Genomic DNA, 17433 nt, shown 5'->3' with positions numbered 1-17433 from the left:
AACAACAACAACAACAACAAAAATAATAATAAAAAATCATCATTGTCCTTATAATAATAGCAGTTAAGCCAGACTACACCATGCAGGTAAAGGTAGTCATCGACTTACGATTGGTTTCGACAGACCGGTCGTAACATGATTTGGTTGTAAGTAGAGTAGGCTATATGTACAGTACTGTGAAATGATGCCGGAAGCTGGTACGCACTGTCGTACACCGCAGCTAGTGATTGTGGTCGTAAAGTCGACGACTACCTGTACTTATATAGATAGGCAGTTGTATTAGGGGTGGGGTGGTTGGGGGAAAAATAAGTTTCTCTTGTTATAGATTTTCTATTTAATGCATTAATGCTGAGCCAGCAAGATAAACTGTGGTGAACTCATTAGAACTCTTTCAGTCATGTCAACAACTGTGAAACTAGTGGAAGCTTTCCAGCCTTGTGCTAGCACTGCTGAATACAAACTGTCAACCTGTCAAACTGTTTAATTTTATGTGAAAAAACATTGCTGAACAGTGGGAGGAAATATGAAGCAACTGAAAGATGTGGTAAACAAACAAATTAGCTCATCGTCAAAAAAGATCCATCTTTTATTAGGGATAAAAACAGGTTTAATGATTTCCCGTATGATTACAGGGCCTTGTTCACTTGAATATAAAGAACAAAAAGTGAAAATTAGTTAGCTGTGGTTGAGATGAACCACCCAATGTCTTTATGCAGTGTTTAGTTGTTGTTGGTTTTTTTTTTTTTGTGTTGAGGTTTTTGGTAAGGATAGTTTGAAAAAATGGGATTAAAAAAATACATTTGTTTCCTGTAAATAGGTACACTATAACGCTAAGGCATGCATGACTTGCATGTAGTTATAGCATGAAGTAACGTGTTTATTTACAATGTCTGCTACAAGGTTTACATCAGTTAATTGACTCAATAAAATAGATTACAGTTATAATTAATTTATTGTAGTTAAGGTATTATTATTACTAGGTAAAATGTTTTGAAAAATGTAAGATATGACAGAATACATTTAAAAAACCTTAAACATCATCAACCGTGCAACAGCAAATGGCATCTGGTCTTCTGTCAATGTACAGAAATCTTGAATAATATGACTATTTTGTACTTTTCTGGTGACAACAAGCTAGATAAACAACACACTATCTTGCCAAAACATGCAGCCATTCAGGTCACTAGTCCCACTAGTCACAGAGGTCCAGTCCTAGTTTTGAATATTTTGGGGTTTTCCATTACCTTGTGAACTCTTGATAATGTGAAGGCAGAATGTAGCATGTTGTATAAAACAAACAAACAAACAAAAAAACCTCCACTCTAAGACAAAACTAGTAATTATTAGTTCAACAGACCTCACAGGACACAGTATGTCAGTATGTGGGTTTCACTGTCTGTTATATTTAATGCTCCACAGACACTAAACATCCAAATTTTAACTTCTCTTGGGAGATGTATAGCACAAACCATAAGGTCTGACTGTCATGTAATGAGGCAGAGGTGGCGGATGCAAGTGCAGACTCATTTAACCATTAAAAAATGGAAATAATTAACATAAACACAGGATATCTCAAAAACAACCAGACTAATGGAACAGTTGTGGAACATATGCATAATATCAACAAAAGCTTGACAAAGACACATACAGAGACATAATTTAAATAGAATGCTTAACAAGACATAAGACACTGTAGGTGAGGGTGAATAGATACCAGTGGCGGGCCGTGCATTTGGTACCTGGGCCTTCAATGGGGACTTACCTGACTTAATCCACCTCTTAATAACACCACTATCACGTCGCAATTATAGAAACCATCAATACTGTACAAAAACACAATATAACAATGCATGGCATTACAGAGATAGAGGCATTTCACATATGCAGGGTGAAAACTGTTTTACTAAAGCAAGCTCCACACCTCTACACTACAACCACAACTGTGCCACCTACATCATCTGGAGCAGTTCAGAATCAATATTTGTCTAATAACATGACAAAAACATAAAGATTTTAATAAAATACAACCTTCTCACCAGAAATGCATGCTCATTATTTGCACCACTCCTCAGAGGCTGTAAGCCAGTGGTACTGCTTGTATTCACTGGTCTGGAAGTGGCGAACAAACCCTTTTCCGGGTTGAGACAAACTAACAATCTTTGGGGTTGGCCGAACTCTCCTCACGATGAGCTCTCCTCTCTTCATCCGTAGGCATAAAAAAGTCTATCTCAGATGCATTAATGTGTGCAGCATGCTACAGATGTGTTTTGCCAGTTGAACTTGGCTGTAACTGTTTCCCTCTGACAAACCAATCAGAGGACGGAAAAATGCTGACGCAATTCTGGGCCAGCTAGCTAGCCCTGTGAGGCGAATTTTAAATCTGATTGCTTAAAGAAACAGACCCATTGCTCATATTCTCTAAGGTAGAAAGGCCAGCAGTAGTGACTTCGAAGCCCCTGGGCAGATTAGATTGACATGGCAGCACATAGAGGCTGAAATCTGATTGGACAAAAAATCTAACCTCCACATACACGTACTGGAAGCAGTGCTGCCAAGAGAAACACTACGAAATGAAGTAAACAAACTGTTTTCTTCATTACTGTTTTCTTCACAAACTAAATTAATACAAATTCATGAAACCAATATTAGGATTTATGTTGCAAATGTACAGTGCTTCTAATAGTGTTTAGGCCAACAGACAAGGTTTTACATGTGACAGTCATGTGATGTTGACAGGCTGATGGATAACTTATTGCTATTTTTGGCAAATGTTGATCGTACATATAGGAGCAATACATCATTCGAATCTGTAAAGGGTCTATTTTATAATGCATAATAACAACATAATGCATAATAAACACTCTCTGTCATCTCTCTTCACAAACACATGAATAATAACAACCAAAATCTCGATAAATACTTGCCTTACAGACAAAATAAATATATGAATAGAAAGCTTGAAATGAATTCCAGTTACCAGCATGACTAAGTGACTAAGTAAGTCCTTAAGTACATGCCAGAGCCCAAACTTTTTTACTTTAATTTGATTAAAAAAGAATAGTCAGTACTCCAACTGTTACCAGAGTATTTTAAAACATAAGTATCTGTACTTCCAATTAAGTGAAGGATGTGTGTACTTTGCCACCTCTGGAAAACCCACTGCACCCCAGCCATATTTTGACAAATTCCTGCATTATGATTTTCACTAGATAATGATCGAAAATGGTAATTAAACATTCAAGATTGTTTATAGCAATTTAGCAACCACAGAAGAAACAAAGCCATCACTGATGCAAAAGCAAAAATAGTTATTAGAGCATTGTAAAAGTTTTTTTTTCTGCATAATTGTGTGTATTTATCAGACTAAATGTTAGTATAAATTAAAAAGTCTGATGGTTTAATACTATTTCATAAATGTTTAGTTATTTACACTGTTGAAGAGTTGAATTCTCATACTAAACATGGCCAAAGTTTCAGAAAATGATTTGGGTGTATATACAGTACACTCATTCTGGGTTTGCATAAGTTTTCGGAAATGTATGTAATTGTATGTATGAATGAAGGTATGTACATATGAAGAAATATGTATGGCTGGATTTGATTGTTAGCTATAGTTGATTTAAGACTATACAGTTTTTGTTCCTGTTTTGTTTATAGCGATGTCACAATCTGTAAATCTCTTTTATAAATCTGATCAAAATAACGTCTCTTCAGAGATATGAGTGATGCAATACTACTCTATAGATATTTAAGATTAACATAAAAGTGGCCAAAACTGTGTGCTATGTCCCCTTTAAATATTAAATCATGTAGTAATCAGAGGTGGATATATACATTTATATACCTTTTTTTGCTATTTCAGAATCTGGGTTTTATTGGACTATGGATGGATTGCTAATGTTCTTTTCTAAATTAAAAAATATTTTGACATTAGTTAAAAAAGACAATAATGATGTGTTGTATATTTGCTGTACAGTATGTATGTTTGTGGGCTGTTGAAAGTTTGATTATTAGTTATTAAAGGAAAAAAATATTTTTTAATTTTAGTGAATACATGTATGAGCGACCGAGATGATGCTTGCAGCATTAACTTTATTTATTTTTACCTCACCAGGAAACTCTTTCAAAAGTAAATACCAAAGATCATTTCTTATTGCCCTTAGACATACAATATTGTCCTAAAAGAATTTAACACAGTAACCAATCTCTATACACAAAGATATTCCTAAGAAAAAACATATAATTGTTCATGATTACATAATAAGGAATGTAAAATACAATAAACTCATCATCAACCACAGTCTCTATTCATAAAAAACTTTTAAACATGTGTTTCTGGCTTGGACCTCAGTATTATTACTTGTACATATAAAGATACACTGGGGGGGCCTAAAAAGTCTGCCTGTGGGATTGAATAGAGTTATTTATAATAATTGTGAGTTCTGTGAGATGCATATTTGTTTTTACATAAACAGCCTGAAGGTTGTGGTGGTATCTGACTCACATCAATTTTATGGTGGTGTGCATGTGATAGTTGATCTGAGGCTTCAGCTGGCCTAGCTATGATGAGATGTCACAGAAGAGAAATGTCACTACAAAGTCTACAAAAACTGTAGACAGAGAAACTTCATCTGGCTTACACACATGTCCCTCCTTTGTGGGAATTTATATATATATATATATATATATATATATATATATATATATATATATATATATATATATATATATATATATATATATATATATATATATATATATATATATATATATATATATATATATATATAGTGAGGAAAATAAGTATTTGAACACCCTGCTATTTTGCAAGTTCTCCCACTTAGAAATCATGGAGGGGTCTGAAATTGTCATCGTAGGTGCATGTCCACTGTGAGAGACATAATCTAAAAATAAAAATCCAGAAATCACAATGTATGATTTATTAACTATTTATTTGTATGATACAACTGCAAATAAGTATTTGAACACCTGTTTATCAGCTAGAATTCTTACCCTCAAAGACCTGTTAGTCTGCCTTTAAAATGTCCACCTCCACTACATTTGTTATCCAAAATTAGATGCACCTGTTTGAGGTCGTTCGCTGCATAAAGACACCTGTCCACCCCATACAATCAGTAAGAATCCAACTACTAACATGGCCAAGACCGAAGAGCTGTCCAAAAACACTAGAGACAAAATTGTACACTTCCACAAGGCTGGAAAGGGCTACGGGGAAATTGCCAAGCAGCTTGGTGAAAAAAGGTCCACTGTTGGAGCAATCATGGAAAATGGAAGAAGCTAAACATGACTGTCAATCTCTCTCAGACTGGGGCTCCATGCAAGATCTCACCTCGTGGGGTCTCAATGATCCTAAGGAAGGTGAGAAATCAGCCCAGAACTACACGGGAGGAGCTGGTCAATGACCTGAAAAGAGCTGGGACCACCGTTTCCAAGGTTACTGTTGGTAATACACTAAGACGTCATGGTTTGAAATCATGCATGGCACGGAAGGTTCCCCTGCTTAAACCAGCACATGTCCAGGCACATCTTAAGTTTGCCAATGACCATTTGGATGATCCAGAGAAGTCATGGGAGAAAGTCATGTGGTCAGATGAGACCAAAATAGAACTTTTGGGTCATAATTCCACTAAACGTGTTTGGAGGAAGAAGAATGATGAGTACCATCCCAAGAACACCATCCCTACTGTGAAGCATGGGGGTGGTAGCATCATGCTTTGGGGGTGTTTTTCTGCACATGGGACAGGGCGACTGCACTGTATTAAGGAGAGGATGACCGGGGCCATGTATTGCGAGATTTTGGGGAACAACCTCCTTCCCTTAGTTAGAGCATTGAAGATGGGTTGAGGCTGTGTCTTCCAACATGACAATGACCCGAAGCACACAGCCAGGATAACCAAGGAGTGGCTCTGTAAGAAGCATATCAAGGTTCTGGCATGGCCTAGCCAGTCTCCAGACCTAAACCCCTAGTCTCCAGGCCTAATGCACCTACGATGACAATTTCAGACCCCTCCATGATTTCTAAGTGGGAGAACTTGCAAAATAGCAGGGTGTTCAAATACTTATTTTCCTCACTGTATATATATATATATATATATATATATATATATATATATATATATATATATATATATATATATATATATATATATATGTTTTCTGCCCGATAATTCTGCAACTTTTAATAACTGGTGAATAAACTCCAGTGTGTTTCTCATTATAATCTATGGTAGAGTTGTGCGCCTTACAGCTCCGAAGGAATGCTCGTTACCTTTGGTTGACTAAATCTTTTTTCCCTGTATCTGTATAGTTACAGTAATTTTTCTTCTACAACCCCAAAACATGCCAGTAGAGCTGGAATTATTTCTTTGAATTACTATTAAGAATCATTGAGTTTCTGAATATGTACATGATGGAATGAAATAGAATGGTGCCCATGGAGAATGTATTCTTACCCCCCAGTGATCCTGGGATATAATTTAAATCCTATGAAGCAGTTAATGATGAAGGATGGATAAGCAAATGAATGAATTAATAAATAAATGAAAGAATAGATGGATAGGCATCCTTCAGCACGGATGACTGTGCAACATGAAAGTTCCTCATATGTGTGAAAGTACTGATTGTACATTTGCTAGTGTAAAGAGTGAATAAAAATGTTATCTAATTTATGTTCACCTGTTGGAAAGAAACAAGTGGTAACACTTAATGGTGGCACAGGTCAAAATGCCTACTGAGACTTATGATTCTGGACATGGTTTCCCAGAGAAAGAATGACCGCTAACTCCATATATATTTTAACTAAACTCTGAAATATGGAGGCCCAAACATATGTTATTGCCTCTCCAGATGTTTAAAATAAAACTGCAGAAACACAATCAGAATTGTAATCAGCAAATGACTAGTAGTTTTGTGTATTTCTTTTTGTGTGGTTTGGATCAATTCTAAACCTACCCTATTCAGCAAATGTGGTAATAATATCCAATGCTTGACCACATTCAGGAGAGAAATAATTTGAGCAAAATTGTTTATTGAACTTGTTTATTTCATTTGGTTTGGTGAGTTTGTGCAAGACATGAGGATGTTTCTTTAATCAATTTTATGTTGGTCAGTACTACCAAAATCCTTTTTAGCTTTTGGTATTTTTCTGTTTTTGATCTAGCTCTGTACAGTCTTTAACTGCATCATTATAAATAGCAGATACTTTTAACAGAGCAAAATGTAAAAATATATTTCCAATCTGCCATGCTAACTAAACCTTTTGTGAAAGATTTGCATTTGCAAATTCTAAGAACTTTTTTGTTGACATGTATTGTTGATGTGAAATATAGAGTCCACCTTCTCTGCTTTATCCACAAATTGTTGATCATTAAAAGTGGATCAGTTAGATATAAAATTATCTCCAGGAAAAGCAACGACTCACTGTAACCTAGGTTACATTAGGAGCATCCTGTCAATTAAACTGTTTAGAGTATTTTAAACAGACAAGGGCAGAATTTTAGGCACTGTCATGTTTTGGGCAATATTAATGATGAACAGTGTAAGTAAAAATAGATTTTTTATTTTATTTTTTTGCATAATTTTCTTGTCAATGCAGACTTAAGCGTGTAATTTCATATACTAAATGAATGTACCTAGTGACACTTATGCTTTCATTTTTGAAACGTCAGTCACTTAGTCATTCAGTCAGTCAGTCTGACAGTCTGACAGTCAGCAAAAATGCCTTAATTGGTATGCTTGAATGTCCAAAAGGAAAAAAAGTAATATGTGAGCCAACTTAACCTACACAAGTTTTCAGCTCAACTAACTCTGCACCTGGGTTCACTGTACCAAAAGACAACATTTTAAAACTGTAATTGAAATAAAATATTTGATCACATTACAGATGATATCACTGATTTATTTTTCAATCCAATTTTGACTTAAAATAAGTAATGGGGAACAGGTTCACAAAAAACTGCTTGCTTTATTTGATTGGTACTTCTACTGCCGTAGATTGAGCCTTGTGTGTGCAGGCAGAAACCTTTGGTCAGTGCTATTTGAATATCTGATATGATCTCTAAGTCCACTGTCTGTTTGAAACAATTTCTGAGCCAAGCCAAACTGAGCAAGTCATTAAAAGGTTTTTATAAGATTGCATACCTAAGCTTAGGCTAAAGTGATCAGACATAAGAGTGCTTACAAAAACACAGATTTGGAGTGAAAATTGATCCCATTTGTATTAATACTCAGGATATCTACTTAATCAGATGTGCTGTGGGGAACACTTCTTGGTTCTTTGCGGTTTTGGCTCTGGTCATGAAGCCCTTTCATAGAGGCCATGTAATGGCTTTTATTCCTTACTTACCTAAACTATTTGGTTTTATCTGCACAAAATGTATTCAATTGCAAATGTCACTAAATAGCACAGCCTTCTGGTAGGGTGGAAGAAAGGCATTTTCTTTTATTAAAGAAAATTTTGATTAAAGAAAAGTTCTTTACATCCTAAATATACATTGGTACATTCATTATAGAGCTTTATTGACTTTTGTCATTTGCACAATGATCTGATTACAGTTAACAAGTTTCATACAGCAGATATAGATGATGGCTTGAATTTCCTTTTTAGTTTCTCGAATTCTACATGCAATTAGACATTTTAATTTTCAGCAATCGGGTTTCTATGCTTCGACCTTTTAAAAAAACACCTACATTTAAATCAATATGCAATTTAGAAGAGAACAATTGCTCATCCTCCATGGACATGGCTGCTGTTACGTGTTTGTTTAACACTAAAGGGTAATGGATGTAATGTGAATGCCTCCTTCTATCTCTGATGGACATCTGTGCTCATGCGGTAGACACAGCCTGATACAGCCCAGATAGAGGTTAACATCATGTCTGTGCTTCTATTCACACCTTCTCTCTTACTGAGAGAGCTGTGTAGTGTTCAGGAGTGAAGAGAACAGTTCCAGATGTAGTATTTGCTGGAACCGATCCATGAAATGTCACAATCAGGGTGAAGCGACTTAGGTATTGGCAACACTGTTTTAAAAGGAAAATGCCAAATGCCAAAAAAAAGCTTGCTCCCACAAATAACAAGAGAGACACAATTCTGAGCCATTCTTCTTTGGTTTAAACAAATTGGGTACATGTGTTGAATCAGCCATGAGCATTTACAAGAGGATAATTTCATTTAATATGGTCATTTACCTCATGAAATTAGTAAACAACAATTTCCTACTCTTTTAATGAAAAACATTGTAAGGTGTTAGTAGGTATTCCTATATGGTTTGGCTGTCACCACACACATCAGCAGACTAAGAGAAACCCTGGAGGAAGGAAACAGCTTCGGATAGCAGGTGTCTGGCTGCGCCATCACCTCCTCTGCGTCAAGGCTTTTATTCTGAACACAACAACACCCAGGCACATGTGTTTGAGGCTTCCTTCTCACAGTCATTTTCATCACAGAATAGGGAACGAAGGAATTTCCACCTCAGCACCAAAATCAAACATTATAAAGTAATTTATTGTGCAGAATGGCACAGACACTTTGGATGAGTAAATTATATCCAGTCAAATATATTCCGGGTGTCCAGCTATCTATGTATAATAAAATTTTTATGAGAAATTGTTCACTGGGAGCTGTTAACAAGTACACAAGGCCAATAAGCTGTTAAAGTTAGTGATTGCAAATTAAAATCATGGTTAAATGTGGCAGCTGAAGCTAAGAGAAAAGGTGGTTGGATGTGACCTGGAGCTGTTTTCTTTCTAAATGACAATTCACATGACTGTGGCATAGAGCTTATTACCAGTGAAAATGCTAATAATGTACAAAACATTCCCTTTATTAGTTAATATATTGTGATCTGAATTGGTCTTCTTCTTCTTCTTTCGGCTGCTTCCATTAGGGGTCGCCACAGCGGATCATCCGTCTCCATACCACCCTGTCCTCTACATCTGCCTCTTTCACACAAACTACCTGCATGTCTTCCCTCACCACATCCATGAACCTCCTCCTTGGCCTTCCTCTTTCCCTCCTACCTGGTGGCTCCATCCTCAGCATTCTTCTACCAATATAATTCATGTCCCTCCTCTGCACATGTCCAAACCATCTCAATCTTGCCTCCCTCATCTTGTCACCAAAACGGCCTACATGCGCTGTCCCTCTAATAAACTAATTTCTAATTTTTTCCATCCTCGTCACTCCCAACGAAAACCTTAACATCTTTAGCTCTGCTACCTCCAGCTCCACCTCCTGTCTTCTACTCAATGCCTCTGTCTCTAATCCATACAACATCGCAGGTTTTACCACAGTCCTATAAACTATGATCTGAATTGGTAGTACCAAATAACTGATACCAGGAGTTTAGTTATTTTTAGTACTCACTTTATCCTGGCCAGGGCAATGATAGAAAGAAAGCGTAAAACCTAGAACATGTGGAACTCCATAACAATAGTAACCAAAAACAAGATCAAACCTGAAAACCCTGGAGTTTTGAGACAGCAATCCTAGCCACTCCACGCAATGTTTAACGTAAATAAGGGCTATTTTTCTGATGTAAAATGTTTTGAAAATCTATAGAGAATATAATCACATATCCTAACATATTTTTGATACCCCCAACAGGGTCCACCAGGTCCAAAAGGTGAGAAGGTAAGCATCATTGTTTTGGCAGTTGCCTTCTTATTCATCACTGTTTTTATGACAATGTTTCATCACACATTTTATTTTATGCCTCCATCTTGTTTCTGATTAAAGCAATATATTAAGATGTCAATATAAAAAAAACCTCATTTTAGGCACGCTCTAGCATTCAGAAAAAATTTGCACACTGCATTATTGCCTTAACACAAGGCCTGGCTGAAATCATTTTAATGTTTTATCAAGCACTTAACCAAGCATCCCACTATAAAACACTAGGAAAAAAGTGTCAAGCCTAAGGTATTACCACTCTCTTTAGTCTATAGACAATGTGATTAATGGGTACCACTGGAGCTAAATTGTGGAAAGAATATAATCCTGCTGATATGTGAGGTTTTCTCTACTCACACTGCTTAGGTTGTTGATGACAGTCTTGCACCTTTAGGTGATATGGTGAAGAGAACTCCAAATCCATCAACAGCTGGCTCCATTTGTAACTTTTTCACAAACAGAGACACCTTTAATAAGGCTGTTTTTGCTCAGGTAAAGACAAGAAAGAACATTTAAAAGTTTAAACTTTGCCTTTCATCATGTCGCTTTCTGTGAGCCTGTATAATCCTTGAAAAGATGCATAAACATGTCTAAGACCTTGGACATGCAGCACACTGGGAAATTTGGGTTTAAGGAATTGTCTCCAAGAAGTGGATAATGGAGAGCTGCTAAGTTAGAAAAAAAATCAACCCTTGTCTTAGCCCAGTCACTGCCATTTAGTGTTTGTTGAAATCTGCTGACCACAAACCCCTCAAGTCCAAAGCAACCCAGTCTGTGTAGCTGTTCCAGCTCAATAACTTTGCATAGCATGGAGTGCCACATACAGTCTGTTTGTAAGTCATGTGGATAACCTATGATAAATTATAGTCTCTCACATTTAGTCATACTGCATACAATAAATAGTGCACACTATGTACAAATTGGGATTTAGCAACGGTGGTTTCATACACAGGATTATGTATTTATGTGATTAAGTGCAAAATCATCCTGTGCTTGGTTAGACTGTAACATTTTGAGATTTTACCGCATGGATGTTCAATTGTTGTATTATATGCTGCATTACATTTCATTGCTGCTGTCAATATTGATATAATTCCACTGCTTTTTCAGCCAGTTTCACCTAATTAAATTGTATTAGTTTTTTATTCTTTGTTAATTTCTGAAAATGCCATTCAAAAACCTGGTGATGCCATATCTTATAGACTAAGTGAGCCTTGGGTGGAAATCAGAATAACTCTAGCCATGTATGTGATAGGGGAGAACAAGCTGGTGGTGTGGAAATTAATAAATTGGGTGATAATGAGGTGGTAATAAGAAGCAAAATACAAAGTGCTGATAAAGGAAAATAACAAAAGATTGGTGTGTTGCAGCTGAAAATGTTACAGCTTTTCAGTTTATTGATTCAATGCACAATGCATCATAAATCTTAACAGTTTACATCACAGATACATTTTGTATTTGTAAAACCCATGACAAATCCTGTTATGACATGTTAAAGGTTTTGGTAATCTAGCTAAAAGTTGCAAACTGTTATATTACTATGTACTATGTATTATATTTACTATGAACCAAAACATCTGCACTGCAGATTGGTCCATGAAAATTTGACATCTTTCAACCTACCTGTTAAAGCCAGTTGCCTAGATTGCTAATTGGCTAATTCAAATACATGTTGTTGGCATCTCCTTCCCCATCTTTGTTGCTTTGTTAAACAAGAGCTCCATTTTGAAAACCTCTAAACCTATAAGCCAGCGAAGGAATAAAACTATGAATTATGACCCAAATATAGATAAATACATCACTTTATCATAAACCACATTTACAACTTACATATACAATTTGGTGAATGTCATAAATTGAGGGTTATGTTTAGGTTATATGCAAGACTATCAGTGGTGAAAAGTGAATTCACTTGAAATCCATGTAAAGTTGATATTCCTGTTTTGAATAGATGAAAGGGTTGAAAGACTCAATATATAAGCACATTATAACTGTTTACACACAGATTGCTCTAGCCAAGTAAACTTCTACTCGTGCTTAGTGTTAAACTGTTGTCAGTAGGCATGGATCAGAATTATACACTGCAAATAATGTCCATTTGCTTCTGCATTGCAGTAAACAAACCTGGTAAACTGAGTGAAATGATATAGTGAAAATAATCAATCAACATTGCTTACTGTTAGGGTTGACATGCTGCATAAATATAAAAAACAAAAGTCACATATGGTCCATAGTTAATCTTTCTAATCTCCATACTTCAAAGTTATTCCTTTTAAAGCTAGTCATTAAGTCACATCGGTCATTGCTCAGTAGCAGTCTCTTCTAGCTCTAATAGAGAAAAAGCCGCCACCTGAAATGTGGTACAGCAGTTGTTCCTGTTTTTAACCACAGTAAGAATAACTTGAACCCCCTCTCATATACATTTTCCCTTTTCAAAATCACACTTCCCCTCAGCATTCCTTTCAAACCCCTGCCGGAATCGCTCTGTGTTATGATAAGCGATTTTCTCCTCACCCACAATGAATTCTCGGGGATGCTGGTATTAGTTTTCCTCCTCGGCGACTTTTGAATCATGTCATAGTTATACACCTCTTTTAGTCTCTCTGTCCATTTGTATGTATGATGTTATCTAATTGTATTCTTCTTTTACTTTGCTTTTCTATTACAGGGAGATCAAGGAGACCAGGGACCTCGGGTATGTGGCCTTCTATAGCATGCACTGATGTGTTGATAAATCTGTGTTATGTCTGAGATATTAAGTGCATGGAATTCAAATGTGTTTTATTTATTTATTAATTTTTTAAGTGCATATTTGAGCTTTCCAAGCACAACAAAGCTCTACATAGAATAAGTGGAGTACACACAGGAGAGTTGAACTATAAACACCTAAGGTAGCTATTAAAGAAGGTCAATGCCCTCTGATTGCTACTATGGGACTGACTGCCCTCAACATAGGAAGAGTGCCTGGAACAAAAACAAATGTGACTGAGTTTATGGTAATTTGATCTAGCTGAAGCTTTTCTACGTCACAATGACATATGAGCATCGAAGACTGAGAGCTCATTGGAAGAACGTAATTATTTCCATCCCAGTTGTTTGACATTTTGATAAATTCGCATCTCTTAGAGAATGATTATGAAGTCCACGCTTTGCCACAGCTGGCAAATTATTGGATAAATCACTCAGATATCTCATTCCAATATCTGCTTGCAAGGAGTCCTCTAACTGTGACCGACTTATTAAGTCTATCTGTCTTCATTGCATTACGTGCCTGCTCTTCTCCTACTCTTTGTTACTCACTGACTTTTCTTTATATCCATCATTCTCTTGGATAGACTCCAGAAGGGGACCAGGCACTAAAAGTGTCTCAAATTAGTTTGCTCAATGTGCAGGTACACATTGAGGTTAACTTGTGTTGACAGAACGTAGCCATCAGCCCAATATCTAACATCTTTATCACATGTGACACTTTCACTTATGTCCCTGAATTGTGTAAAAGCAAGTTCATACCAACTTCCTGATTGTGGTTTACTATGTATCACTTTGAGGCTCTGTCAGACTCCTGCCCCTTGAAAATGAGATTTATACTCTGACCACAAAACCCCTTCTTCCATTTACTATGAGTTATTGCACAGACAGAAGCTCTTGGTAAGTTCTGTGTGGTACGGTGTATAATTTTATAACGAAGTATTTGGATAATAAGATGATGGATGATGTGAATGATTTACATTTCGCAAACTAAACTACACTTATTGAGGATTTATGTGACAGGAGTGCTAAATATCCAAAATATTTCTGCGTAATGAACCTCCAGAAAAAGGCGCACTGTGCTCACTTTGTAAGCCATCTGACTCATAATCTTGAGAAAGTTAACATCATCTTAAGTATGGAAATCATTAAATTTTTTCAAGTGGCAATTATGCCACTAATGTGCTGAGCAGAGATGGGAAACCAATATTTAAAAAAAAATTGTATATAAAGAGTAAAAACATTCCTAAAGTAGGGTAATATTTAATTGATTAGCCATGTGTAAAAATGCACAACAAATTATTTGGAAAATATTATAAAAAAAGTTATAAAGACGGGGGGTTAGTTTTCTACTTTAGTTATTTTAAGCAGCACTCTAAACCTGATACATCAGTTTTTATTTTTAAATGAAATGATGATGTGGAAAAATGGCAAAATAGCATGTCTCTTCTACCCATTTTATCAAAGAGTGACAGAGTGAAAGAAAGCCAAAGAGTGAATCAGCAGCAAATAATGCAACCACTAGTGAATAGAAGTCATTGAATCAAACTTGAATCAGCTATTTGGTTCTGTACTAAGAAGTGTGTACATTACGTCTTTCAGAGTCGAAATACATTTTCTTAGGCTTTTTGTTCAGAGCTAAAAACGGAAGTCCCAGTCCTGGAAACTTTATTTCGTGTAATTCCACAGATGTACAACTCAAGATTAGCTGCTTTACTGCAATGGACTTGAGATCTTGGGACTTATCCAGTATGAAATCTCTCCACAAATGTCAGAAGCATTATTCAATTTTAAAGATCTAAAAAGCTATTCCAGGACAAAGACTTTTGCATGCTATGATTCAGAAGCCAAGATGTCTTTAAAAATAAACTGATTTAAAATCAGTCTGATGAGTTTTGTAAAACACATGACAAGCCAAGGACATCGAGCCACCTTCAGGATTCAATCAATACACGTATTTAAATTTATTGAAACCATCTGCACTAAAATATAGATGATCATTTCATGGCAACTAAACATTTGTCTCTGTGCAATGGAGGACAAAAAAGAAGAAGATAAGTAGAAGGAACATTAACTCCAGCACTGCTGCGGCATGCAACCTCAATGAACACAAAACAGCTCAAATCTGCTTGTAGCGAATGACATCAAACTGGGCATAAACACTTTGGCTAAAAGAATTTGATTTTCAAAATAAAAATCGAGTTTACATTTTAATTTAACTGGCTGAAGAGGGAAAAACGTTATATAAATGCCAATTATTATACATACGTGTAATGCCATCATTAATGTAACGAGCAGTTCTGAGTTTTATCATTGCAAATGCTCGGTTTTGCACCTGAAATATGATAAATGAAATTAGCAGTAGCACTTGATATCAGTTTAAAAGAAACTTTATGCTGATAATTAAGATTCTTCACCAATTACATTTTTTCATATATGCACTGAAATTGGGAAGACTGTAAAGTTCCATATCAATTTTGAAATTAATCTTCTTTGAAAATGTGAAGCCTATTTTCCTTGCCTAAGGAGAAAAGTGAAAACTAACTCTTCTTTGGTCAACTTATGTCAGACATTTTTTATGTCTCGCTGCTAAGGGCATTATTGCAACACAGGGACAGTTACAGTGAGGTTGATGGTGCAACCCTGTGGCCAAACTAATGGTACATAAACCCAGCTTATATTAGACACAGTCTTCTTATAAAATGTAGTGGGATCAGTGCAAAGTCCCACTGACTTTGTGGGATCAGTGCAAAGTCCCACTGATCAGGCAAATTGCACTGATCAGGCAAATTGATCAAGCTTACTGTAAAACTAACAGAATGAAGAAAAGGCAACACTCCAGGTTTGGTGGAGTGCTACATAACTCAAAAGGCCCAGACAGTATTTCTGTCAGATGATCTCTTCGTGATCCTCTTGAGCTTGCTCCCAGTTTCACGCTCAGGATGTCTGTGGTTGTTACGAATTCATTCTGAAGTAATGTCTCATTATCTAGATTTATTATAATTTTGTTTGAAAGAGTATCTTCTTCACTTATACGCTGAAACAGTAGACAGCTGTTTCCTGAGCTTTATTTTTTTTAATGACCTATGCCATTTCAATTACTTCCCAAACATGGATGGATGGAATATCCCATAAACATGGTATTTCCCCATGTTTTTTTTAATGATACTATATAAAAACCACTGTTCAGCTAATTGTTGGAATTTTTTTTCAATAGATATATAGCAGACTTTTAGGTTGAGTTGGGATGACATAGCAGCTATTAAAAAGACAGTATGGTCTCATTTCTTCTTGGAAAATCATTTCATTTTAAATAAACATTTAAACCATTAAAAAAAATTGTCACTCAAAGGCAGATACAGAGTCATGCACCAGACATGGAAAGTCTGGTATTTTAGGTTGAATGCACTTTGACCAGCCATATGGGCACTATGTCTTGACTGCTACCCTTGAATTTGACAGTGATACATATTTAGTTTACATGTGTAGTGGTGTACACAATCCATGTTATCATGTTTTGTGGTTGTTGTTTTTGTTATGCAATTTTGTCTTCAGGGACTTCCTGGTGTGCCCTCCATGGCTGCATTACACAGCAATCAAATCCTGACTGTAAAGGTTTGTTTAGGTGGCAAAGCTGCTCAGCCAAATTCCAAGGCTTACACACTGAGATTAACCCCTCACACTGTTTGTCAAACAAGACCAACTGATAAAACCTGAAGCCAGTTGAAAACAACTTGATTTCATCAATCAAGTCCAATCAATGGCTTTTATTTTCAACGGCCAGCAACCCAAATGAAATTTAAAAAAGTTATTTTCTGTAAACTATATGGCAGAGGTTCTCAAGAATGCAAGTGTTTTTTAAAGGAACTAGGTTTGCTATTGAATCCTTGATATACTGTAAAATATGCAGAACAGATAGATACAGTATCTGGAAGTTCAAAGAATAACTTATGCCAAGTAGAAAGATTTTGAGAACCTCTGCTGTATAAAGT

At 36.0% G+C, this 17433-nt stretch overlaps 1 protein-coding gene across 3 annotated transcripts in view; it reads left to right on the top strand.

Annotated features, from left to right (window-relative positions):
- Positions 1-17433, top strand: part of col25a1 (collagen type XXV alpha 1 chain) — a 158281-nt gene that overhangs the window by 90101 nt on the left and 50747 nt on the right. For 2 of the 3 annotated variants that reach the window (XM_083542267.1, XM_083542266.1), the window contains exons 1-2: positions 10634-10654; positions 13362-13388. Coding sequence is in view for 1 of the 3 variants with exons in the window: in XM_083542268.1 (XP_083398394.1) it covers positions 10628-10654; positions 13362-13388 (54 nt within the window). In the remaining 2 variants the exon portion in view is untranslated. Of the gene's footprint in view, positions 1-10627; positions 10655-13361; positions 13389-17433 lie in introns of those variants that run through there. The other variant, XM_083542268.1, reaches the window with a different exon arrangement.

Source organism: Silurus aristotelis (genome assembly GCF_946808225.1).
Source record: "Silurus aristotelis genome assembly, chromosome: 5".
NCBI classification, from domain to species: Eukaryota; Metazoa; Chordata; class Actinopteri; order Siluriformes; family Siluridae; genus Silurus; species Silurus aristotelis.
Note: the sequence above shows the minus strand (reverse complement) of the source record. Positions and strands in the feature narration are given on the sequence as shown.